Raw genomic sequence first — 27100 nt, forward strand, 5'->3', positions numbered from 1 at the left:
TATTTTCACTTTTCCCACTAGGAATTCTCTCTGTTCTTTTAGTTTGAGGATTCATGCTGTCTTTAGTTCTGTGCCACTATTTCTTTGGCCTTAACTCCCCCCTTTCCTCCTTTGTCTTCTTCTTGCATTAAAGAAATTTCAATTCATCTTCTGGGTCTTCTGTATCTTAATTTATCTTTTGTATTTTCTTTTCATTTTTTTCTCTCCATACACTACATTCTAAAGTAATGTTATTCTTCCAGTTTATTAACTGAAATAATAGGGCTGTTTAGTCTGCTGCTAAACCCATATTGTGAGTATGTTTCTATCTCTTTTTTTTCATCTGCCAGTTACATTTAGTTTGTTATGAAGAATCTGCTCAAGAGCCTTCAGGTTTTTATAAAATGTTTTATCTGTATTTTCTTTACAGAGTTCCTTCTCCGTTCTGCCTATTTAATGCCCAGTTCTTGCAGGTGAATTCTGTTCCTTTGTTTTGAACATGCTAATAATGGAAAATCTCTTAGAGATTGCTTCATTATCCATAATTCCTCAGGTATGGATCCTCACATTTGTTGCATCTGCCCACGCTTATAGTAAGGTTTTTCACATGTTCTTTATAATTTTGTCTGGGCTCTTCAGTGAGAAGCCCCCATACCTGACCTCACCCCCAGTGGAAACACAGGCATTCTCTGGAGTATGGAGTCTTCCTATGGTATGTTTTCCACTAATTCTGAGCCAGTTTTTTTTTTTTTTTTAACATGGGCAGGCACCGGGAATCGAACCCGGGTCCTCTGGCATGGCAGGCATGGCCCACCCCTGAGCCAGTTTTTAATGTGGTTTTTCAACTGAGATTTTTTTTATTATTAATTAAAGAAAAAGAAGAAATTAACACAACATTTAGAAATAATTCCATTCTACATATGCAATCAGTAATTCTTAACATCATCACATATATGCATGATCATCATTTCTTAGTACATTTGCATCGATTTAGGAAAAGAACTAGCAAAACAACAGAAAAAGATATAGAATGTTAATATAGAGAAAAAAATAAAAATAATAATAATAAAAAGAGACACAAACAAACAAACAAAAAAACTATAGCTCAGATGCAGCTTCATTCAGTGTTTTAACATAATTACATTACAATTAGGTAGTATTGTGCTGTCCATTTCTGAGTTTTTGTATCTAGTCCTGTTGCACAGTCTGTATCCCTTCAGCTCCAATTACCCATTATCTTACCCTGTTTCTAACTCCTGCTGGACTCTGTTACCAATGACATATTCCAAGTTTATTCTCGAATCCCGGTTCACATCAGTGGGACCATACAGTATTTGTCCTTTAGTTTTTGGCTAGACTCACTCAGCATAATGTTCTCTAGGTCCATCCATGTTATTACATGCTTCATAGGTTTATTCTGTCTTAAAGCTGCATAATATTCCATCGTATGTATATACCACAGTTTGTTTAGCCACTCGTCTGCATCTGTTGATGGACATTTTGGCTGTTTCCATCTCTTTGCAATTGTAAATAACGCTGCTATAAACATTGGTGTGCAAATGTCCGTTTGTGTCTTTGCCCTTAAGTCCTTTGAGTATATACCCAGCAATGGTATTGCTGGGTCGTATGGCAATTCTATATTCAGCTTTTTGAGGAACCGCCAAACTGCCTTCCACAGTGGTTGCACCATTTGACATTCCCACCAACAGTGGATAAGTGTGCCTCTTTCTCCACATCCTCTCCAGCACTTGTCATTTTCTGTTTTGTTGATAATGGCCATTCTGGTGGGTGTGAGATGATATCTCATTGTGGTTTTGATTTGCATTTCTCTACTGGCCAGGAACATTGAGCATCTCTTCATGTGCCTTTTGGCCATTTGTATTTCCTCTTCTGATAGGTGTCTGTTCAAGTCTTTTTCCCATTTTGTAATTGGGTTGGCTGTCTTTTTGTTGTTGAGTTGAACAATCTCTTTATAGATTCTGGATACTAGACCTTTATCTGATATGTCGTTTCCAAATATTATCTCCCATTGTGTAGGCTGTCTTTCTACTTTCTTGATGAAGTTCTTTGATGCACAAAAGTGTTTAATTTTGAGGAGCTCCCATTTATTTCTTTCTTTCTTCAGTGCTCTTGCTTTAGGTTTAAGGTCCATAAAACCGCCTCCAATTGTAAGTTTCATAAGGTATCTCCCTACATTTTCCTCTAACTGTTTTATGGTCTTAGACCTAATGTTTAGATCTTTGATCCATTTTGAGTTAACTTTTGTATAGGGTGTGAGATATGGGTCCTCTTTCATTCTTTTGCATATGGATATCCAGTTCTCTAGGCACCATTTATTGAAGAGACTGTTCTGTCCCAGGTGAGTTGGCTTGACTGCCTTATCAAAGATCAAATGTCCATAGATGAGAGGGTCTATATCTGAGCACTCTATTCAATTCCATTGGTCGATATATCTATCTTTATGCCAATACCATGCTGTTTTGACCACGTGGCTTCATAATATGCCTTAAAATCCGGCAGCGTGAGACCTCCAGTGTGGCATATTTCTCAGGGATTGGAGCCTAGTCATACTTAAAAATTGTCAATCATTTCTACCTTCTCTCCCTGTCTCTCATGTCTGTAGCCTAACTCACTGTTCTCCCTTCCCCCCCTCATCAGAAACCTCCCGTCTCAGTAGCTTATCTCAAAACTACAAGCCTTCTTGTTATTCTGTCCTTGCCTCTAGCTATCTTCTGCCGCCCTTGCCTAGCAACTACCTTTTAGCTTGTGTAATTGGCTCTTCGAACCCCCTACCCTCTCCCCTACTCCTCCCCCTGTGCAACTGCATATAACCTGAGCTCTCTGAGAGCTCAGGGTCTTTAGAGCACTTGAGCCGCTTCGGTACCTAAGCTTGTCCCATGTAACAATAAAAAAGCTTTGTGCTGATTAATTGGCCTTTGGCTCAAGTCCTTCAGTCCCCTAGCTGAGACGGCTAGGTTTCGCTTACCCAGGTTTATTTCCCGCGAGCTCGCCCCCTAATTCACCCAGTGCTCCAGTCGCGCGACCTGGCTGAAGCTATCAGCGGCAGTTTTGATAAGTTGTGTTTTCGTTTTCATTCGCCTCGAGGTATTTACTAATTTCTCTTGCAATTTCTTCTTTGACCCACTCGTTGTTTAAGAGTGTGTTGTTGAGCCTCCACGTATTTGTGAATTTTCTGGCACTCCATCTATTATTGATTTCCAACTTCATTCCTTTATGATCTGAGAAAGTGTTGTGTATGATTTCAATCTTTTTAAATTTGTTAAGACTTGCTTTGTGACCCAGTATATGGTCTATCTTTGAGAATGATCCATGAGCACTTGAGAAAAAGGTGTATCCTGCTGTTGTGGGATGTAATATCCTATAAATGTCTGTTAAGTCTAGCTCATTTATAGTAATATTCAGATTTTCTATTTCTTTATTGATCCCCTGTCTAGATGTTCTGTCCATTGATGAGAGTGGTGAGTTGAAGTCTCCATCTATTATGGTATATGTGTCTATTTCCCTTTTCAGTATTTGCAGTGTATTCCTCACGTATTTTGGGGCATTCTGGTTTGGTGCATAAATATTTATGACTGTTATGTCTTCTTGTTTAATTGTTCCTTTTATTAGTATATAGTGTCCCTCTTTGTCTCTTTTAACTGTTTTACATTTGAAGTCTAATTTGTTGGATATTAGTATAGCTACTCCTGCTCTTTTCTGGTTGTTATTTGCATGAAATATCTTTTCCCAACCTTTCACTTTCAACCTATGTTTATCTTTGGGTCTAAGATGTGTTTCCTGTAGACAGCATATAGAAGGATCCTGTTTTTTAATCCATTCTGCCAGTCTATGCCTTTTGATTGGGGAATTCAGTCCATTAACATTTAGTGTTATTACTGTTTGGATAATATTTTCCTCTACCATTTTGCCTTTTGTATTATATATATCATATCTGATTTTCCTTCTTTCTACACTCTTCTCCATACCTCTCTCTTCTGTCTTTTTGTATCTGACTCTAGTGCTCCCTTTAGTATTTCTTGCAGAGCTGGTCTCTTGGTCACAAATTCCCTCAGTGACTTTTTGTCTGAAAATGTTTTAATTTCTCCCTCATTTTTGACGGACAATTTTGCTGGATATAGAAGTCTTGGTTGGCAGTTTTTCTCTTTTAGTAATTTAAATATATCATCCCAGTGTCTTCTAGCTTCCATGGTTTCTGCTGAGAAATCTACACATAGTCTTATTGGGTTTACCTTGTATGTGATGGATTGTTTTTCTCTTGCTGCTTTCAAGATCCTCTCTTTCTCTTTGACCTCTGACATTCTAACTAGTAAGTGTCTTGGAGAACGCCTATTTGAGTCTATTCTCTTTGGGGTGCGCTGCACTTCTTGGATCTGTAATTTTAGGTCTTTCATAAGAGTTGGGAAATTTTCAGTGACAATTTCTTCCATTAGTTTTTCTCCTCCTTTTCCCTTCTCTTCTCCTTCTGGGACACCCACTACACGTATATTTGTGCGCTTCATATTATCATTCAGTTCCCTGATCCCATGTTCAAATTTTCCCATTCTTTTCCCTATAGTTTCTGTTTCTTTTTGGAATTCAGATGTTCCATCCTCCAATTCGCTAATTCTAGCTTCTGTCTCTTTAAATCTACCATTGTAGGTATCCATTGTTTTTTCCATCTTTTCTACTTTATCCTTCACTCCCATAAGTTCTGTGATTTGTTTTTTCAGTTTTTCTATTTCTTTTTTTTTTGTTCAGCCCATGTCTTCTTCATTTCCTCCCTCAATTTATTGATTTGGTTTTTGAAGAGGTTTTCCATTTCTGTTGGTATATTCAGCATTAGTTGTCTCAGCTCCTGTATCTCATTTGAACTATTGGTTTGTTCCTTTGACTGGGCCATATCTTCAATTTTCCGAGCATGATCCGTTATCTTCCTCTGGCGTCTGGGCATTTGATCAGATTTCCCTGGGTGTGGGACCCAGCAGGTTGAAAGATTTTTCTGTGAAATCTCTGGGTTCTGTTTTTCTTATCCTGCCCAGTAGGTGGCGCTCGTGGCACACGTCTGTCTGCAGGTCCCACCAGTAAAAGATGCTGTGGCTCCTTTAACTTTGGAAAACTCTCGCTGTAGGGGAGGGTCGCCAGCCGAAGCGGCTTGGGGGAGTGCCAGTCCGAATCTCTCAGCTGACCCAGGAATCCGCATGTGGGGAGGGTCGCCAGCCTCCGCGGCTTGGGGGAGCGCCTGTCCAAATTTCCCAGCCGGCCTGGGGCGCCAAGCGTGGTGGGGGGGCACCGGCCTCCACGGCTTGGGGGAGCACCTGTCCAAATTTCCCAGCCAGCCCGGGGCACCAAACGTGGCGGCGGGTCGCCGGTCCCCGCGGCTTGGGGGAGTGCCTATCCACCATTCCCAGCCGGACCAGGAAGCCACGTGTTTGGAACGGACCCCAGTCGCCGGTCTCCGCGGCTTGGGGGATCTCCGATCCAATTCTCCCAGCTGGTCTGGGGGGCCACGCATGGGGGTGGGGCGCCAGCCGCTGCGGCTTGAGGGGATCACCTTTCCAATTCTCGCAGCTGGCCCAGGAAGGAGGGAGGAAGGGACTCCGGCCGCCTTCTGTCCCGGCCCGGGGAAGCTCACGCCCCTCGGTGATCTCACCACAGCGGGTTCTCCCAGCCAGTCAGCCGTTCCAGAACGGGGTACGCTGTCTTCTTGGTCTCTGTCGTGACTCCGGGAGCTGTTCTGTACCGTTTCTACTTCCCTAGTAGCTGTTCTGGAGGAGGAACAATATGACTCGAGTCCTCTTCTATCGGCTGGACAAACGTCCCTCTAATGGAGACTTTTCCTTGGTTCCTCAATATTGTTTTGGAGTCTTCTTCTTCAAGCCCCACATTGGGTGCTAGATGTTGCTTCCTCAGCTTAAATTTTTTGATACCACAAAGGTAGTATGAAATCAGATTCCACAAATACCGCAGGCTGGTATTTGAGTCCCATTCTTTGATCAGTGGCCTGCTTCTGTCCCTTGTCCTCAGTGGTTTTTCTAGTTCAGTCTTGTAAATTGGGTATCCTTTTAATCCTTATTATGATTTTTGTCTGTTTATTTTTAATGCAGTAAGTTAAATCAATCCATTTCCCCTTCACATGCAGGTCCTACAAACCATAATTTAAATCTCTACCCCTGGGGGCTACTCAGTTTCAGCTCCCACTCAACACTGTCTTTGAATTATTATTTTGTTTCTTGGTGTTAGAGATTTTCCATCTTGTCAGGGAAATTGGAACCAAATAGTTTGAAATTATCATTCTTGACTCACCCTTGCTAACAATTTACATTAAGCAAATAACCCATAGTTTGAACAATAAATGGGATTCCATAATTTCAACCAACTGTAGTTAACATCTTAAAATCACTAAATATTTTTACAATCTAATAGAGGTTGAAAACTAATTTATCAAAAGTATTTCCTATTAATTTAATGATCACATAAAGTTATTTTTTAAATTTATTTATGTAAACTTAACTGAAAGACTAGCTTGATCATTTTGAGAGAAATTATTGAGTTAAAAAATTTAGATATCCTAGGCGGGCCACAGTGGCTCAACAGGCAGAGTTCTCTCCTGATATGCCAGAGACCGGCATTCGTTTCCTGGTGCCTGCCCATGCAAAACAAAAAAAATTAGATATCCCATTTTTATGCCACCATTTATATAGCCATTAATTTTTATCCTTATTTAGGATAGTGAATGTTGGCATGTATCAATAGGCCTATAGTCTTGACAATAGAAACGCCATATTATTGCAATTATTTTTATATTTTTAAGAATTTTAAATAATTTATCCTTATATCTTCTTTTTAAATATCTAGATTAATATCGACTGACGTAATGATTTCAGTTAGAGAATATCATGCACTTGATTATAAAAAATAAAACAATTTATTTGACCAAAAACAACTGATTATTTTTAGCCTGACTTTTTGCCCCCTGCCCTCTTTTTTCAGATATATAATGAAAAACTCAAGACTGATACATTGACAGATACAAAGAAATGCCAACAACCAAGTGAAGGAGACATTTCATTCCCCCTTTATATTTCATACCCTGTAAGCCAGAAGATGAAAAAAGTCCTCCGTATAGACCAGACCACCTTCATAATTGGAGAAACACCTAAAGGAATCCGCAGGTATGTCTCTATGACAATACTAGACTTGAAAAAATATATAGCTCCTTAATAAAATATAAATATTATTTGAGTTATGATCATACCTGGCATCTGAATATTTCAGAAAAATCTGAATTTGCACACTTTAAAAAATAAATTCCAAATGTTTTAGGTATTTATAGAAGGCTACTCCCTGATCTGATAAAAAATGAAATCATTTTATAATAGAAAAATTAATATACTTCAGTGCATTTTATTCATTTATTCATTAAACATTAATTGAGCACCTAATATGCAGCCAGGCATTGTGCTGGATACTGAAGATATAGTATAAAAAAAGGCAGGCATGGAGCTTACAGTATAGTGGGAAGGGAGTTGGCATCAAATTACAAAATAAAAAAAATAGAAACTTATAAATAAGTAATTTTAACTTGGTATGTTTATAGGGGAAAAAATAGACAGGCTGCGTGATAGAGAATAATTGAGTGAGTAGAAGGTGCAGCCACCTTTCTATTAGTTAGTTAATAAAGACTTAGGTGACATTAGTTGAGACTGAAGTATAGTCATGCGAAGACCCCCAAGTCAGAGCATCCCTGAGGAGAGAAGAAGTTGGTGTGTTCACAGGACTGAGATAAAGACTGGTGTTCTGATTGCATGATCAGCCAAGCACAGAGTAACCTGAGATGCAAATAGAGGCACAGATAAGACTGAAGAATGCAGAGCCTGCCGGACCCCGTAAAAGAATTTGGATTTTGTACCAAGTGCAGTGGAAAGCTGCTGAAGCATGATGTTCCTAAAATGTTAATCAGCTTGAGTGTGGAAGAGAGTAGTAGAGTGGACAAGAGGAAGCCATTAGAAACTTGGTCATAGTAGTTTGGATTAGAGTGGTTGCCATTGAGAGGTAAGAGAATAGATTAATTAAGTATTTTAAGGTGGAGTATCAAAATTTGGTGATGGGCTGGAATGAGGGAGAAAAAAAAACAAGAATGTCTCCCAGCTGTCTGGCTTAAGCAACTGAGTGGATTTACTGAATGGAGAACACTAGGGAAAAACATGTTTAGAATGAAAAGAAAAAAAATCAGTTCCTTTTTGCTCTGTAGATCCTATGGAAATTTTCACTAGCAGTGGATATACTATTCTGGGATTTGGGGACTGAAGATATAAATTTAGAAGTCATCAGCATAGGGATTATAAATGGTTTTTAGAGTCCTGGGGCCACCTGTGAGCTCCTAGGGCCAGAGCACACTGGTGAGGAGAAGCCAAGGGCCAATCCAGAGGCACCTAAAGAAGTGAGACGTCTCAGAGTGGCCTGCAGAACAGGAGGCATAGCATAGGGTCCTGACAACCAAAAGAAGTGAGAGTTTCCACAAGGAGAGAGCACTTAATTTCATCAGTTTCTGCGTAGAACCAAAATGAGATGAAGTCAGAAAATGTCCATGGAGTTGGTAGTAGAAAGGTCATTGGTTGCCTTGACCAGAGCACTTTCAGAGAAACTGTGGGCAAAAGCCAGAGTAAGGTGGGTGGACAGTGAATGGGGAGACCGTGTAACAACTCAGTAGGTTAGGATGTGTAAAGTAGTAGTAGCTGGAAGGTATTGTGAGGTTAAGGGTAGATTTTTAAAGTTGGGAAGTTAATAGAGCCTGTTTATATCTTGAGGCAAATGACTAATAGGAAGAAAAGAGATCGTGAAAGGGGTGATAACAAAGAAGTCCTGAGGGCAATAGAGGATAGGATCCAGACCATTTGAAGGCCTGTCCTTGGAAAAGCATTGAAGGAGAAGGGATGAAGCTGGGCACAATGTGGCCTGAAGATGATGACTTCTGTTTTCTCAATGAATTGAGAAATGAGGCCATTCATTCAAAGCAAGAGAGATTTAGGGAGAGAGAAGATGTGAAATAAGTCATTTGTAAAGTAGGAGATAAGCTTAGTAGGACTAGAATTCCTGGGTAATACTAAATCAGTATTTGAGATTAACTTTAGTAAAATCATCTGTCTAGTTGTGGAGTTTTTATGTGGCTAATTTTAATAGCTCGGTTGTAGACACAGAATAGGGAGATAGCTGGCTTTTACCAGATTAAAAAGGAGGAGTTGATTATAAAGCTGAACCTAAACTGTACAGGGGAGAGTGAAAAGACAGAAGAGTCATTGAATTAGAGGACTTGATGAGATCAAAATCATATTACAACATTGTTGCCATGGGAGTAATCAAGCAGTTAAGCCAGGCATGAGATGATTGAATTTGGGGTTTTGGAGGTTGTACAGTTGATGGTAATGACAAGGGCCTTATGTGATCTTGGGAATAGTGGGCTAACATGGAACTGAGGTGAGGTAAAGAAACCAGTGGGACATCCATATAGATATTGATAATAATATAGAATAATGATAGGAGATGGGCTGGAAAGAAAGATTAATCTGGACTTGAATGTTCCGTGAATAGCAAGATGCAACTAAGGAGTCCATTAACAAGATGAGGGAGAGCAGTTTAGTCAGATGGCATAAACCTTAAAGAGGGCAAAGAATTTTCTGAGAAAATAACGTGTAAGCAGCAATGTGAAGCATGAACCCAAGATTTAAGAGGTGTAAGATATAAAAGCCTTGATTTGAGAGGACATCATGGGAAGAGGCAGTTTCATTAGGGGATAGCCCAGTGGGATTTGAGACCAGGAGATGGAAGAACTATTCAGCATGGAAATGGGAGACACAGGGGAGTTGATAGATCATAACCGGGATCCAGGGCACTGAAGGATGGTGTGGAAGGGGTTGACAGATGGAGGAAAAGCCAGTGGCAATGGATGATTGAGGTTATGGCTGAGATAGTAATAGAAAGATGGGATTAGTCCTGATCGTCTCTGAGGACAGTGGGAAGGTGGTGCAGCCTCTGTGGGTTCAAAATACTTCCCTCAGTGGTTTGGCAACTCCCAGGCAACCGGTCCCCAGGAAAATAGCTACACAGGGAATGGGCTGATCCCTCAGCTACACGAGGCAGGTTGGAGTGTGGCTCTCAGCTGTCTGCAATTGTACAGAAAGGTGAACAGCTCTACAATACTGCCATATCAACATGCTTCCTCACAAATTTCAGCTGTGATCTGGGGGAGAAGGTGATGCCTTTTTCCTTTGGGTAGGAAGTTATTTTGCTGAGGCCCCACCATAAACATTTTACCAATCTTTGAGGAATACATGTGTCTTCATCTCCTTTAGCACTACATATAAAAATAAAAGCTTTAATAATTTTTTAGGGGATAATGTCTGAACCGTTGACACCACCTCTTTCCTGCTAATTATACTGGTTTATCAGAATCAGGAATTTGCACCATGCCAAGGCCACATTTATCATTTCAATGATGTTTTCAGTCCTATCTTTGCTTCAGAAAGCTTGGATAGAAGATGATTTTAGCTGTGTCCCACATTTCTCTCCCACTTCCTCAAGAAAATGGGAGAAACTTGAGTTTTATCCATGACACCTAACTAATTGTGATATTGCTGAAAGATGCCTGTCTTTCATTTACATTTATTTTTCTTTCTGTAAGTGGCTTGTGGGAGTCTACTCTGGTTTGCCCAGTTGGACTGGCTTATCCTCTAGTTCTACCTTGCAGTTCCTTAAATTCTTAGAGAAAATTCTTTTGAAGACCAAGAATTAGGAAAGCAAGTTAGAAGTCAAAAATAAAATGAGTTATAATTGTAATTCATCCTGTAAGGGGCAGCATCATGGCATAACCTACTTTCATGCAGCTCATGTAAAATGGAATTGGGAGCAGCTTTCCTCTTAGAGATGACAGAACTGTGAGGTCACAGTTGAAGCCATGGTTCCAGCACAGCAAAGATGAAGTGGCTTTGGCAGCTGTGGAGGTATTGACATGTCTTGGGTAAATAGAAGACATCGGAGTATAACTTTGCCAGTCATTTAACATTCAGAGCACAGATGTTTATTAGAAAGGCCATGGAAATGGATTTAGAGATGATTGATAAAATACTATCTCATTATTCATGTGAAGTGAAAACTGGGACCTTTTAAGAACATACTTGTTGCTTTCCAAGGGCAGATATTTGGAAACTTATATTTCTGTTATTAAATATTCTGTTGGAGATGAGAGTGGTTGTTGACTAAGAGTTTCTAGTATCTGGTCTTCAGAACACTGTCCAGCACTGGTATGGGTTGCTGGACACCGTGAGTGTTCACCTGAAGCCACAAGAGAAAGCCATGAGCATGTATTATGGGTTGCCACAAGATCAAAGGAAATACAGACTTTATAAAACCTGGTCACAGTGGCAAAAATAGAGTCATTAAATCTCCTACTTATAAATGTTAAAAATAAATCATTATTTTACCCTAAGAATACTCTTCTGTGGGTAGGATAAAATTCACCCTTCTGAACTTGGTATTCGAAACTCCTCATGATTTTCAGCATCTTCCTTTGGCAGCTTCCCTACAACTCTGTGTACATGCCCTCTCTCCCTGGAAGGCTCCCTCACTCATCTTTACCTGACTGACAGTTCATAAGATGACAGCAGAGAGGTCATTTCCTCCACAAAACTTCTCTCCTTTGCCTATCAACAACCAGTGTCTTAAGGTATCCCTTTGGTATGCTCCAGTGGGGCTCTGTATTTACTTCCATCAAGATTTAGCATTCTCTTCTAGTTTTTACGTGTTTGTCTCCACCAACTAGACTGTAAGCTCCTTGAATATTAGGAACTGGGTCTTGTAGTTCCTACCACAGTGCCTAGCACATAAAAAAAAATACCTGTTGAATGAATAAAGGAATTTTTTAAGGAAGTGTTGTTCAACAAGTAAATAGGGTTGTAAAACTTTGGGACTTTTACTCATGTGCTGCAACACTATCTATCTTGCTTTTGTCTAAAGGATCTTTACATTTGGGTTTATGACCCAAATTCAGCATCAGCAAAGCAACACCCTCACCTGGGGAAAGGTACAGAGACCAGTGCCCATGGCACCTAAACGATCTTTCTGTCCCCATCTTACCAGGGTTCCAAAAGGTCCATTTCCATACACGTGCATGTGACAGTTTTTATTGCATCATATGCTAAGAATGAAGCTCACATCTTCAAATAGCATCCCACTTCTTAGTTTATGTGCCTACACTGAAGTCAGACCAATTGGGGAAAAAAGGAATTTAGGTTTATCAATTTAAAACTTCCATTTAGGTGCATCAAAAAGTTATGTGAAATTTCTGTTTTATATTTGTGGGAAAAAAAGGAAAGAAATGATAAAAACAAATTCTTTTCTTAATTTTTCAAAGTTTCCCCTTTTCTGTCCACTAAGACCCTTTGATGGTTTTATTTCATGGGACCTGAATGCAATATAGACTTTTCAAGATACAGATTACATACATTATGTTACTCATTTCAGTCATAAATTTGTTGACTGGAGGAATAGCGTACTGGGATCCTTTAATTCCCAGAAAATACCTAGTAGTATAAACCAAAATAACTTAAAAAGTTGGTGATTTCTTAAGCTAATTTTTTTTTCAGCAGCATAAATAGAGATCACATTCTGCTGGTATAACATACATTTTCATTGTGGATTAAAGGTCATATATGCTAAAATGAATTAGATTACATTGTTTTGTGTCTATATTTCATATCACTGATAAATGAGGGCTTTAAAAATAAAATGTAATAAAAATAATCACTGGTTTTATTCATTAAATCCTTAGAAAACAATTTGAAGAAATGGCTTCTTACTTGAACTTGTCTTCTGTAAAGGAATTTGCTGAACATATAACTAATGCCACATCAGAAGAACGACAGAAAATGCTAACAGACTTTTATGGTTCCCAATATCCAGAGGTTAAAGAACTTTTTGTTAATTCTGCTTCAGAATCCCTCAAATCTGCCTGCAAAAAAGGAAAGAGAGTCAGGAATAAATCTGAAAAAAGACAATCTCTTATAAAAGAAAGGCTGTCAGATTCTGAAACTTTGTCATTTCAAGAGTCTACCAACAGAATTTCTCAAGTTTGCAGCCCAAAAATATATAAAGCAAAATCCATTAAGTTTCAAGATTACAATTCCTGTAAAGAAGTGTTTTCTACTGATGCAGAAACTAAGAAATTACCTATTAGCTCTACCCAAGAGACTGACAGTAGGAAAAACAGCCAAACATTGAAAGATACTGCAGCATCCCATTCTCTGAGCAGTAAGTCTGAAGCATATGAGAGAAAGCTAGCAAATACTATGAAATACCAACAGGGAAATGGATCCTTTCTCAAATCTGCAGACAAAAAGACAGAAAATCCAGTGTTGGAAAGCACTTCTGTGGTAGATTTACTTGGTGACACCTCTATTCTTGATGACCTCTTCAAGAGTCAGAGAAACAGTCCCCCACCACTGCCAAAGAAAGTTCTTTCTGGTCCCCTGGAAAAACCAAAACACAGACCAAGAGATTTCTGGGACATTTTGAACGAGCAGAGTGACGAGAGTCTTAGTAAACTCACCGACTTGGCAGTAATAGAAACTTTATGTGAAAAAGTACCCCTTGCTGGATCCTCCAGAAAGAAAGAAGAGCCAGAAACTTCCCTTTGGAAATCAAATGAGAAATTTCTGTGGAAAACATTTAACTCGGGTGATAGAGATGAAAACACAACCACATAGAGTAGTACATAAACATACAAATGAATTACTATGCCAATGAACTTCTGCCATAAATGTTTACAGCACTGGATTCCACACTAATTATATTATCTTGAACTTAGTTGTCAACCTATATTTCTATTAAACTCTTGCTGTAGGTTTTTAAATTAAATTTAAAATTTATCATGTGCTTGTTTTCCTTGATATTTAATGTAATCTTTTCAAGGTTATGATTGTATTGTAGTATGAACTTCTATTCTGAAATGGAAAAGATTCTAGATTTATAATCAGGAGACATGGGCATCTCTTACTGTATAATTATGTGATTTTAAATAAGTCACTTACCCTTGGTGTACCTCTGTTACCTAATATGAAAGATAAAGAGTTTAGATCATCATGAATGTTCTTGCAGTTTAAAAAGGTTTTGGTTCTTTCTCCCAGATTCCATTGTCATAGACCAAATCATGCCTATCCCCCAAATTGGGTCCACATTGCTATGTTTCTTATGTATGTTTCTCACTGGTACTTCGAAAATCATTAAATTGTTTTCCTTATCCCTAAGAATCATGTTCTACCATTATTACGTTATAACAGCTCAAAGTCAAAGGGTTAATGTATAATTTTGCTATATGAGATATGATGCTAAATTAATAGAATTATTAGCCATAGAATGCCAGTGTCTCCATTTTTATGTAAGTATTATGATTTAATCAATATAAATAAAGCTTTGTAGAGAACTTTTATATTTCTTGAATATGAAGAAATGAGTAAAGGTTTTATTTTATTTGGAACTGATATATTTTGTTGAATATGATTTACATGATTTATAATCCATCTAGAATGTGCTCATTTGTTGAATCCCTTTATTTAGAAATATTCTGCCACTCAGGAGACCCGGATTCAATTCCCAGCCCATGCGCTTCCCAGACAAACAAGCAAGCAAACAAACAAAAAAACCAAACAAACAAAAATTCAACAAATGGTGCTGCAATAACAGGATACTTACATGGAAAAAGAATGAAATGTTACCCCTGCCATACAGCATACAAAAAAAAAGAAAGAAAGAAAAAACCATTGACTCAGCCCCTATGTGTACTGTGTGCAGGTGCGACACTGCTACGTGGAAAAGAAAGGGCCTGGCACCTTCTAGGCAGAAACCTGGGCTCCCATCAACTCAGGTTCAGATAGGCTGTTGCCGACTTTGCTCAGCTGAGCAAACAGGGAGGTGACAGGAGGAAGTATCCATCCAGAAAATGGCAGGGAACCAGGAAATGGTTGAGTGAGGAATTATGATGATTGTATTGAGGGGGAAGGGTCGGGTCTTTGGAGTACCCCCAGATGTAGAACTATTGCTCAGAAATGGAAAAAAAATCTTTTTTCTCAAGGGACTGAATGGCCAAGTAAGTTGTTCCTCTAGGGCAATTTTGCCCTTAGAGAAATGTGACTAACAGAAATATATTTTGTATCATGACTCAGTATGTATGCATATGTATGTATGACTGAAATAAAATGTTTATGAAACAATATTTACCTTTAATATATGCAACATACTTTGATATTTTTCCTCTTCTATTCCATTTTAGGCTCTTGTTTTTGTTTTGTGTTTTTTAACTGCTCTCATGATCCACTAAACTGATTTCATGACCCACTAACGATTGGGAATCACAGATTTAAAAAACACTGTTTGGGTATACAGTATTAGTCATTGCATTCGTTACTTGTAACTAAATTGTGTCCAAAGTTATCAGATGCTACGCTTCACCAATGAGGGACTTCCATAAAATTAATGGATTGGGTAGTCTGTGGAGGACTTGACATGTAAATGTTGTTAGTCTTCTATGTGATCAGCTGTATGAGGACCTCTGATAAAAAGATGCATCTTCTATTTCATTTTAAAGACTAGTCAATATATTTAAGATATCTTCATGAAAGTACACCTTTCATAAAGTAAAATACCATTTGAATTTTTTACATATCACCTTAGACTCATAAAATGATATTCATAATAAATATTAACTCTATAGTTTTCAAACGTAACTAAATATTATTAAAGAGACTTTTATCACTAATAGCCAAAATTTTTTCTAAGCAAAAACTTAAAGCCTGGAGTTAAAAAATCCGTTTCCAACGGTTGTTAGTGAAACATTTGTCATTATTATCAAACAGATATAATGTGGCAAGCAGAGTACGAAGTCCAGTATGAAAAGGAGACAGTTGGTCAGAGTGTTTTAGAAGAGAAAATGTCATGGTCAACCTGCTCTACAGTGAAGCAGTGGAAAGATGTTGGTTCAACCATTGATGAATCTGGGAACTGACACCATTAAGATTTGACAATAGGAATCCTTCCCACCCTTTCCAACCGGTGTTGTGCCACCAAATTCTGCCAACTGAATCTGTGGTCCAGGGCAAATCCCTTAGCTTCTTTCAGCCTCTATTTCCTTTCCTTTAAATTAAAGATGGACTGGATCAGTGGTGTTCAGGCTTTTTTTTCTTAAGCAACTGAACCCTATTTAAAACAAACTGGGGGTCTATAGGTCCAAGTAGCACCCCTGTGGCTCCTGGTGCACTAGTTTGAAAACCACAGGGATGAGATCTCAGCTAAGAAATCTTCCAACTTCACGTTTCCATGATTCTTCTTGCTACAGTTTTTTTTTTACACCTTTTTAAAGCAATGACAGTCTCTGACTATTCGCTATTAATATTGGAAACTGAGGCAAAATAGCCAGAGACTTTTGCACTTGAATTCCTTAAGATTCCTTAAAGCGCCCCCCCCCCCCCCCGCAAAAAAACACTTCCTCAAGTAAATTAACAATATCTGCAATTGGTGCAGCTGCTCCTAAGTGTTGAAGGCAAAGGGGCCCTGGTTTGCAGAGATGAGTAGATGATAAACTTTCCATCAGTTCACAACAAAATGGGAAAGCCACAGGCAGTATAGAGTTCTTTTTTTTATTATTGAAGGCCGATGTGTGCAATTTTTAAATTCTAAAATATGCTTCTTTATGATGTTAGCATACCCTTCTTTTTATGAAATGATGATAATAGATGACAGTTTTTATTCTTTTTCACTGTCCTCACTTGATTATAAAAGTTGGTTACCATATGTCAGTTTCCAAATTTATTTGACATTTGCTTGTCTATAAAATCCAAAACAGGTAGATCATTGCCTTAAAGGTCATTTTTTACATACAAGGAAGGAGACTTCCCTAGGTTACGAAGTCACGGATCAAGTTAACAGTGGATCTAGGACCCACCAAGGACACCATTGAAACTGTAAGATCCTGAAAGATCCAAGGGTACAAATCTCTTTTTAGGCTTCTTACCTCATCCTCATTTAATCATCACTGATGTGACTTTGTTTCCAGTCACTTTTCTCACCTGCCTTTGCAAAGCATCTTTTTCCACACAGTGCTTCTGGAAGGTCTTAAAGGGAGGCTCATAAGCTCAAGAACAAGTCTTGGCACTGGCTTCCTTTACTTTAGATTGGGGGACAGCCCCTGTGCACTGGGGCCACAGGTGCTGGCCCCATAGGGTATCTGCGGCGAGGTGGGAAGAACAGCCCAGTTTTTCCTTTTTAAAGGGAAACCAGATGAGGCCTCTCTTGCCTCTCAGGGTCTTCCAGATTTTGAAGGATGAAAACAACTCTTGGTGTTTACTCTCTACTCCTAGGGAAATGGTTCAGATTCACCCTCCCTTCCAAAGTCCAAGGCTGTGTAGTTCCCAGCCCCCTTCATGGCAAGTTAGAATCACTGGTGGAGGTTGTTGTTGTTGTTGTTTTAACTTTTTAATTTTGAAATACTTTCCCTTGTACAAGAAAGTTGCAAACATTTCCTAATATAACTTATGTGGACAGCTTAATTGAACACTATATGTACATGGAACCTTGAGTATGACATGAGATTTTGTTGGTTTGTCCAGAATGATGCCCCAGTAAATCCCAGAGTGATTTGAACAGTGAATAAAAAAGTATTTGCAAAGTCCCCTTTGGGGAATGGTGAGAACGGGGGAAAATTCAACTTCCCCAAGTTGAATTCTTGATATTCTCGCAAGCAGTGTGGACAATCAAAGCTATAGGCTAAGCCCCCAATCTTGGGGTTTGTTCACATAAAACTTAACCCCATGCGGGCGGGCCGTGGTGGCTCAGCGGGCAAAGTGCTTGCCTGCTATGCCGGAGGACCTCGGTTCGATTCCCGGCCCCAGCCCATGTAACAAAAACGGAGAAACAGAATACAATAAAAAAAAAACAAGAAAATGTTTAAAAAATGTTTCCCTTTCTTCCTTCCTTCCTTCCTTCCTTCTATCCTTCCTTCCTTCTCTCTGTCTTTCCTTTAAAAAAAAAAAAAAAAAAAAAAAAAAAAAACTTAACCCCATGAAAGATAGGTCAAGCCTACTTAAAATTAGGCCTAAGAGTCATCCCCAAGAGAACCTCTTGTTGCTCAGATGTGGCCTCTCTCTCCAGCCAACGCAGCAAGCAAACTCACGCCCTGCCCCTGTCTACATGGGACATGATTCCCAGGGGTGTGGACCTTCCTGGCAACATGGGACAGAAATCCTGGAATGCGAAGAAACTCAGCATCAAGGGATTAGGAAAACCTTCTTGACCAAAAGGGGGAAGAGTGAAATGAGATAAATTGTGTCAATGGCTGAGAGGTTATCCTGGAGGTTATTCTTACACATTAAATAGATATCACCTTGTTAGTCAAGATGTAGTATAGAGGCTGGAGGGAACTGCCTGAAAAGGTAGAGCTCTCTTCCAGTAGTCATGTTTCTTGAAGATGATTGTATGATATAGCTTTCACAATGTGACTGTGTGATTGTGAAAACCTTGTGTCTGATGCTGCTTTTAAACACCTTATCAACAGACAAGTAAAACATATGGAATAAAGATGAATAATAGGGGGAACAAATGTTAAAATAAATTTAGAGTGAAATGCTGGTGATCGGTGAGGGGGAGGGGTGGGGGTAATAGTATATATGAATTTTTTTCTGTTTTCTTTTTATTTCTTTTTCTGAATAGATGCAAATGTTCCAAGAAATGATCATGATGCTGAATATGCAACTACGTGATGACATTATGAATAACTGATTATATATGTAGAACGGAATGAATTACAAAACGTTTGCCTTTGTTTGGTATTTTAAATAAAAATAAAAAATTAAAGTTGCAAACATAATACAAAAATAATACAGAGAACTCCAATACACCCCTTAACCAGAAACATTTTGCCATCTTTGTTATTATATATATATATTCACCCATCTTCTATTTTCTAAACGTTTGAGAGTAGTTTGCATACCACATGTTCTTTTACCATTAATATTTCCATATATATTTCCAACTGAGGGTATTCACTTGGGTAACCACATTAAGTACAATCATCAAATTCAAGAAATTTAACATTGATATAAACTATACAGTCTATATTCAATTTTTTTCAATTGTCTCAATAATGCACTTGTTGGCATTTTCTCCTCCATTATTAGCTCCGGTCCAGGATCACGTATTGCCTTTCATTGTCTTTGTCTCTTTAATCTTTCTCTCTTTTTTCTAAATTGTGGTAATATATATACAATATAAAATGTCCCATCTCAACCACTCACCTTTGGAGGCTTTTCTACACACAGAGGTCCAGGTCCCTCCCCAGAAGTTTCTGTTCTAGGGGGTTTAGGGTTCGACATAAGCATCCGTTCTTATTTGGCAATGCTTTGTCTCAGGTTTTGTGGCTGGAAGGACTCACCTGCCTAATCTCTTCCCCTGGGGGGCACCACTTCCATGGAAGCACCTCAGTGAGCCACTCCCCCCCTCCCCTTCCACCCCCATTTGAAACCAGGGGACATGCAACTGAGCTCAAGGTGGAGCTCACACTGTGCTTTTGTAGGCCCCAAAGTTTTCGTGTTCCTATAGAAATATCCACAAATAGCATTTTTGTGGTTATAATTTGTCAATATATATGTTACTTGCTTTGCAGCAGGTTATCAAACTTAAGACCAGTCTTAATTGTGTAAGAGTATGATGCCTTTTTGTCATGGGCATATGCCCAATTGACACTCTTGCATTTTTACTGCTCTCTTGTAGTTAAAAACAAGAATGTCTCTCTACAGATGTCTTTTTCGTTAACTAGATGAAAGAAAAAACTGAAACCAACTTCATTATTATTCTAGCTAATTTGGTATGGGGAAAAAAAGAGTATGCATCCATGAATTTCTTACATATGTCTAAGGAAACTAGTTAGTCATCTTGTGAAGCTAAAATATAAATTATTTTCCCAAAAGTATCTTTTATGCTGTATGGCAGGGGTCACATTTCATTATTTTTCCATGTGAGTATCCTGTTACTGCAGCACCATTTGTTGAATTTTTGTTTGGTGGTTTTTTTGCTTGTTTGCATCGTTGTTTGTTTTTGTGGGGAGGTGCATGGACTGGGAATGGAACCTGGGTCTCTGCACAGCAGGGGAGAATTCTACCACTGAACTACCCTTGCAGTTAGATACCTCACCCAAAGTATATTTTAACCTTGGATTTTCTTTTTTTTAAAAAAGTGGAACGTGGCTCTGAACTGACAGATGTCAAAAGAAGGCTCACAATAGCTAATTCATATATATTTTCTTCTTCGCTAAAATTATGATAAAAGCATTGCTAGGAACACAAAAGGGAATAATTTTCCCAAATAAATGCCAAGGTGTACTGCATGAGAGCTTCTGATCTCATAGGAGCAAAGTAGGGCCTCTCTGGCCCCTTCCGCCCACCCTGCCAGGCCCTCACTTTGCTTCCTGTATTCAGTTTTGTCTTTCCTCACTGCCAAGACCTAAGTGTCCTCCCTTCTGTGAGGCCTGGCAAAGCCTCAAATCCCTTCCCTCACCACTGGACCTTCCTTCTCTCTCCACCTACCCTCCCCTCCACACCCCCACCCCACCCCCTGCAATCAATCTCAATGCCCCAGACAAGCCTAACAGGCTTCCCTTCTCCGTCAGTTTTCTCCCTTTCTCCTCAAACACTACATCAAACCTTTATCTTTCTGGGACCTCTTAACTACCCCCAATTCCCGTTTTAGATGTCCTGGCCCTCCTTCTCCATATGGGGAAAATAAGCCATCAGCAAAGTTCATTAGGCCAGCCAGGTGCAAAGAGCTCTGAAAGATTCCTGGGGCACCAGAGGCCGGATCACCAGGCAAGTCACCCCCAGGGCAGCGATTCACTGACAAAACAGGAAAAGGCAAAACAGCCAGTACCACAGAGCCCTGGCAGAGAGGACAGTTACTTTATTAAAAGGCCCAGAACAAACCATATTTCCTTGAAAGGCGCCACAGCTCACCCAGTCCCAAAGGACACCTCAGGGCACGGCAGGGTGCTGGAGAAGGTTAGGGGAGACGAGCAAGAACCAGGAAGCTTGCTACCCACCCAGGAGCCCAGCCGCTCTCGAGCGTGGAAACAAGGAAAGATTCCGGAGCTCAAAAGAGGCAAAAGGCACAAGCTTTGGACTGGAGGCACCAAAAACGGCCACCCCCAATTTCTGGGTTTGGGAAGTTAACCAGAACATCTCTTCCTCCGGTCTCCCTGGGCCTTTAAAACCCGCAAAGGAGCAGAACTGCAGACATTTCAGGAGAGAATTCACATTTTGGATGGGCCTCGGAGGTGTACTGCCCAGAACCCTGACGTGCCCGCAGACAGGCAGCGCCGCGCGGAGATTTCCGCCGGGAAGCCGGGCCCCGGGAGCACTGCCCGAGTCTGGGCCAGCGGAGGCCGTTTGGCTTCTACTCCCTGACATGTTACTCTCTGGCATGGTGTCGGCCACCCAGGAGGCCGCGCCGCCGCTCTCGCTGCCTGCTGGAGTGTCAACAAAGGCTCGGGGCGGAGCGCTCCTGCCGTCGACCCCGGGGCGAACGCCGGGCAGCCCGTCCTGCCCCGGGAGCCGCCGCCCTGGGGAAGGTCGCCGCGCGCCCCACCACCGCCCCCCATCGCCGCCCAGCCCTGCTTTTCCTTCCCCTCCCGTCTAGCAGGCAAATAGTAGAGATTAAAGGGATGTAGAAATGGTTTCAGATGAAACGAAACTCATTTTAACTATCCTCTGCGGATTTCCAAAGAGGCCACCCGCTGCCTCGGGACCGTGGATGGAAATTCCCTGTGCGGCGCCACAAAATCCGAGCCAGGGATCCACCGCCCTGAGCTCAGGGGAGAAACTGTTGCGCGGAATCAGGGGAAAGAGAAAGAAAGCTAACGAAATTACGCTCTGACAGTATTCCTGGAAAACGGAAAAGCCCCCTCCGGGGGCTTGCGCCTCTGGGGGTGCGTTATCTGGCAATAGCCTCAAACCTCAGGGAAGTCCCCAAGTCCCTTTTTGCGCAAGAAGCGCTGGGTGGGTGGTCAGGCGGCCGCTCTCAACCGCCGGCAGGGCCTCGGGGGCCTTTCCACCGCGCAGAGGGTGGCGAGAGGGGCGAGGGGGCCCTTTGGAAGGGGTCCCGCCTCCCGCTGAGCCTCCGGTGCACAAAGCCCAGGAGGACCCCGCCCCCGGGGGAGGGGGTCCGGCTGCCCCGCCGCGGCAATGCGGCCGGGAAGATAGATGAGAGGCGATGCGGAGAAGGGGACCCCTGGCTGGCGATGGGCGATCCGGCACGCTCCCCATCCCCGGAAGCTGCGTGCACCCGCGAGCCCCTGATTGCAGACCCCGCTCAGGCGCGGAGGGGTCGAGAGTCAGCAACTTGGAGGCCCCGAGGCCGGGCTGCGAGCGGGGAGATCCTCCCCCGGCAGCCCTGGGCTGGAGGGGGAACGTGGGGAGGCGGGGGTGGGAGTGGGGGTCGGTGGGAGAGCAGGGACTCGAAACGAGAGGGTCCCCTGGCCCGACTGCCCGCGCCGTTCCGGGGCCTGGCCGCGGCCGCCGGGTGTGAACGGCGGCGGTTTCTGCGGTCTGGACGGCCGCCCGCCGAGAAACCAGCCCCGACTTGAGCCCGAGTTAGTCTAACTGAGGTCATGGGAAGCCGGGCCGGCCGCGCCGCACTCGCTGGAAGGCGGGGGCCCGGCGAGGGCTGGAGGAATGGGAACTCTGACTGGGGGACTGCGAGGCGCGGAGGAAGGAAGGAAGGAAGCCGGGCAAGAAGAAACTTCTGGCTGGTTCCAAGTGAGGTGTCAGCGAGGGCCCCGGGCGGCTCCGCCAGGCACGCCCGACAGCCGAGCAGCACCGTCCAAGGGGGAAGTCGGGCTTAACACCTCCTCAGACTCCACCTTGACGAGGGCCAGCTGCGCCGAGAAGCGGCCCCCCACAGACCTAAATACTCCACGTCCAGCCTGAGCCCCACCCCTGGATTTATAACCGCCTCCTGGACCTGCCGGTTCTGCATTAAGTCCCAAGTCACACGTCTGATGCCCACGCCCCAAGATCTTCTCTGCAGCTGCCTTCTCTGTCTTCCCCCTCCCCCTGCCCTCAAAGCCAGCGCCCTGGGCCGAGCAGTTTCGTTATCAAGTCCTGCAGAAGGTCTTCAAGAGTTTTCCCTTCCCACTGCCCAGGACCCTAGGCGGCTCCCTTCACCTGGACGCCTGCAGAGATGATTCCCTGGGTCCCTGGCCTTTAGCTTCCTCCTTCGCTGATCCATTCTCCACACTGCTTCCCTGAAAAGTTTGTTAGAACGCACCCGGGACCTTGCATGGCTTTTAAAAAACTCACGCTTCTTCTTTTAGCCAGTATAGGGTGGTTTGGGCTGGGGAATAAAGACTCTGAGGGCATTGGGCCTCATTTATTGAACGTTTAGTATTTGCTGTTATTTGGTAAACACTTCAAGTGGATTTTCTCTTTGAACTTTCCTCAGAGCCCTTCCAGGTAGATATTATTGTCTCCATTTTACAGGGGAAGAAACTGAGGCACAGGGGGTCACATAACTAGTGCACAGCAGAGGCACTCCGGAATCAGGCCATCTGATTCCGCCTTTTTTTTCTCCAAAGCTCTGACCTCTCTGTCGGAGTTGGAAGGCTGCACAGCACAAGCTCTGTCCTGGGAGCCAAATGCCAGGGAGAATCTGTTAACCTCAGGGCTAAGTGCATCAGTCTGGTGGGTGTCGGTTTCTGTTTGATCTGGGATGCTTCAGAAGCCCCCCTTTGCTCTTCCACCTGCCCTTAGTGGTTTAGTGATCTGAGCTTCTGGAAGTGGGCATTCCGTACCAGTCACCACACTGGCCTCCTCAACCTTGGTGCTCCTCCAATCTCCTAGTGCCACTGTTCTTGCTTGGTAGCATCCTGGAGACACCACAGATATCCTGCCCCAAGGCAGGCTAGTGATATTCTCTCTCTCACACACACAAACACACAGGCACCATAAAGCCCTCCCCAACCACCCCACCGCAGTGCCCTCCCATCCCCAGGCTCTGCCAACCATCACCCTTTGCCACTTCCTTTGCAGGTGAATGAGCTAAGTCTGGGCTGCCTTAGTCTGGGGAGGAAGTCCAAGTTCCATCATCAGTTAGTGGCTGGGAAATTAGAAGTCATCGGTGACCCCCTTTGCAGGGCCCAGAAACGACTCAGCAAGGACCACTAGCCCCCGCTCCCTGCCCAGGAATGAAGGGAAATGCCATCCAGCCTACCCTGGCCTGGATAGGTGGGCAGAGACTCTGGGACAAATGATAAATGGGGAACACACGACTGGCGTTTGTTCTAGTTGAATGCCTGCTTTTTGTTTTCTGTGAACATACCTATTATGTATTACTTATGCTTTTTATTTTCCTTCTTCCTGGATTATGTATCCTTTCAATGACTTTATTAATTTTTGTGCAGTTGTTAATTTTTCTCTGAATAAATCCATACTATGAAATTCAAAGGGCACAATAAAACATAGATTTTCCCTCCTTCCTACCCAGTTCTCCTAGGCGGTTATCAGTCAGTGTCACCAATGCTTCCTGGGTCTTTCGAGAAATAGTCTACCCATTTATAAACCCGCACTTCATTTTTTTAAACTGGGTTTCTAATGTTTTCTATATTAATACCTGAAAGGCATGCTATTTGAGGCTTTGGGAAAAATCAGCACTACTTCAGACTGCAGCCCAGGAATTTCCACACACGATTTCATATTGTGTCCACAGGCCTCTGTTACACCTTCATCAGTTGTCCCTACAAATGAAAGGGGGCTCAGGCAGAAAAGAGGATGTGTTAAGTTCACACACATTTTAATTTATAGGATATTTAGATTTATTTCAGCTATCTCTTTTTTTAGTGTTCTCGATTTGTCTTGCCTGTTCTACACTTCTTTTTTTACCTTCTTTTACATCAGTGCAGTATTATGTATCATTTCTTTCTTTTCTCCCTCCTTGATTAAAAGTCAAACACTCCAGGACAGGCCACGGTGGCTGAGCAGGCAAGAATGCTTGCCTGCCATGCCAGAGGACCTGGGTTCAATTCCTGGTGCCTGCCTATGTAAGAAAAAAAAAAAGTCAAACATTCTATTCCCCTTGTTTTATTTCCCTAAACATTTTAGCATGCATACTAAGTCTGCCAGAACTGTGATCGCAAATATCATCAACTGGTTTGGCTTAACAAAAGGAATTTATTGGCTCATGGTTTTGAGGCTACAAAAAGTCCAAAATCAAGATACCAGCCAGGCTTGCTTTCTCTCTGAGTCCATGGTACTCTGGTGTTGGCAGCCACATGGAAGATATTATTTTAACATCCTTGGGATTCCTTGACTTGTATTTCTGCCACCCATCACATGGTGATGTCCTCTCCTCTCCTCTCATCTGCTCTTCTGGTTTTCAGTAACTTCTGGCTTCTCCTTGTGCCCTTCTCTTTATAAGGACTCAGTAATCCAGATTAAGTCTCACCCTAATTCAGTGGGTCACACCTAAACTAAAAATAATATTTTCAAAAGGTCCTATTAAAATGGATTCACACCCATAGGGACTCAGATTAAGATTAAGAACGTGTGTTTGTTGGGGTATGTTCTAGTTTGCTAGCTGCCGGAATGAGACACAACAGAAACAGATTGGCTTTATAAAAAAGGCTTTTATTAATATCTGTGGATAAAAACACTCTCAGTTTTACCTTTTCTGAAAATGACTTGTTTTCAATTTTGAAAGATACTTTCTATGGTATTCAATTCTAGATTGACAATTGTTTTCTCTCAGCCTATGGAAGATATTATTTCAACATTACATATAACCTTGCTAGGAATGGCTTTCTTTTTATTTTCCTGCTTTGGATTAGTTGATGTATTAGTTAGGGTTCTCTAGAGAAACAGAACCAACAGGGAACACTTGCAAATATAAAATTTATGAAAGTGTCTCACATGACCGTAGGAATGCAGAGTCCAAAATCCACAGGGCAGGCTGCGAAGCCGATGACTCCAATGGATGGCCTGGACGAACTCCACAGGAGAGGCTCACCAGCCAAAGCAGGAATGCAACCTGTCTCCTCTGAGTCCTCCTTAAAAGGCTTCCCATGATTGCATTTAGCATCACTAATTGCAGAAGACACTCCCCTTTGGCTGATTACAAATGGAATCAGCTGTGGATGTAGCTGACGTGATCATGACCTAATCCTATGAAATGTCCTCATTGCAACAGACAGGCCAGCGCTTGCCCAATCAGATGAACAGGTACCACAACTTGGCCAAGTTGACACCTGTCCCTAACCATGACAGTCCACCCCTTGTCAACTTGGCATATATATATATCACCTTAGACCATACTTAATTTCCAAATGAAAACAAATAAGCACACATTTTTTTTTTTTTACCTGACAATACTCAACTGTCCTGCATATAACTGGAAACACATTAAATCTCTCCAGAATAGCGTGCAAATCCTTGGGCAACATTCATTCTTAAACTTGATATCTTACAACTTAAATAGTATAACACAAACAAAACAGCATTACAGTCCTCGTTTCTGTAACTGATCACGTGGTCGAAGTTCATATTTATCACTACCTTCTTCCACTACCCATTCCATGTTCCCTTTCCCCTCAGCAAGCACTTCAGCTGGCCGTGGTTCTTTGCCTGGTGGGGTGACCCAAACCTTCATTCCTGAAGTCTCAGAGCCATTAGTGGTCCTGCCTGGATTGTGTTGTTGCAGTTTTCCATTGATTTTAATCACAGGGCATGGTAGTACTAATAGACGCCCCAGGGGATCTCCTATATTCCAAGAAAACTCTTCTTTACCTCCATTATGTAGTTGCAGTCCAACTTCCTTCTGATAGTCAGGGTCAGTTACCCCAGACAATAATGTAATCCCCTTCTTGGTGTGTTGATCCAGAGGCATAAGTAGCCCAAAGTGGCCAGGTGGCAATCTTAACTTCCAGTTCAGTGGTATCACTGTTGTTTCTCCTGGAGAAAGCACACCCCGTTTTGGAACTAAAACCTGTAGACCAGCAGAACTCAGGGTAGCAGGGACAGGAAGCAAAAATTTTCCTAGTGGA

General features: G+C 41.9%; 1 protein-coding gene and 1 long non-coding RNA gene across 7 annotated transcripts in view; one reads left to right on the top strand and one right to left on the bottom strand.

Moving 5' to 3' along the window:
- Positions 1–15656, top strand: part of ERCC6L2 (ERCC excision repair 6 like 2) — a 170803-nt gene extending 155147 nt beyond the window's left edge. For 3 of the 6 annotated variants that reach the window (XM_077148716.1, XM_077148714.1, XM_077148715.1), the window contains 2 exons: positions 6970–7151; positions 12803–15445. In XM_077148716.1, the coding sequence (XP_077004831.1) occupies positions 6970–7151; positions 12803–13736 (1116 nt within the window). In that variant the 3' untranslated portion in view covers positions 13737–15445. Of the gene's footprint in view, positions 1–6969; positions 7152–12802 lie in introns of all 6 variants that reach the window. The other 3 variants (XM_077148711.1, XM_077148712.1, XM_077148713.1) reach the window with 2 other exon arrangements.
- An 8995-nt stretch (positions 15657–24651) lies between these two features.
- Positions 24652–27100, bottom strand: part of LOC143661926 (uncharacterized) — a 31121-nt gene continuing 28672 nt past the window's right edge. Inside the window, exon 3 of the long non-coding RNA XR_013164997.1 lies at positions 24652–24816. This is a non-coding gene — a long non-coding RNA (uncharacterized LOC143661926). The remainder of the gene's footprint in view (positions 24817–27100) is intronic.

This window comes from Tamandua tetradactyla, chromosome 2 (genome assembly GCF_023851605.1).
Source record: "Tamandua tetradactyla isolate mTamTet1 chromosome 2, mTamTet1.pri, whole genome shotgun sequence".
Taxonomy (NCBI): domain Eukaryota; kingdom Metazoa; phylum Chordata; class Mammalia; order Pilosa; family Myrmecophagidae; genus Tamandua; species Tamandua tetradactyla.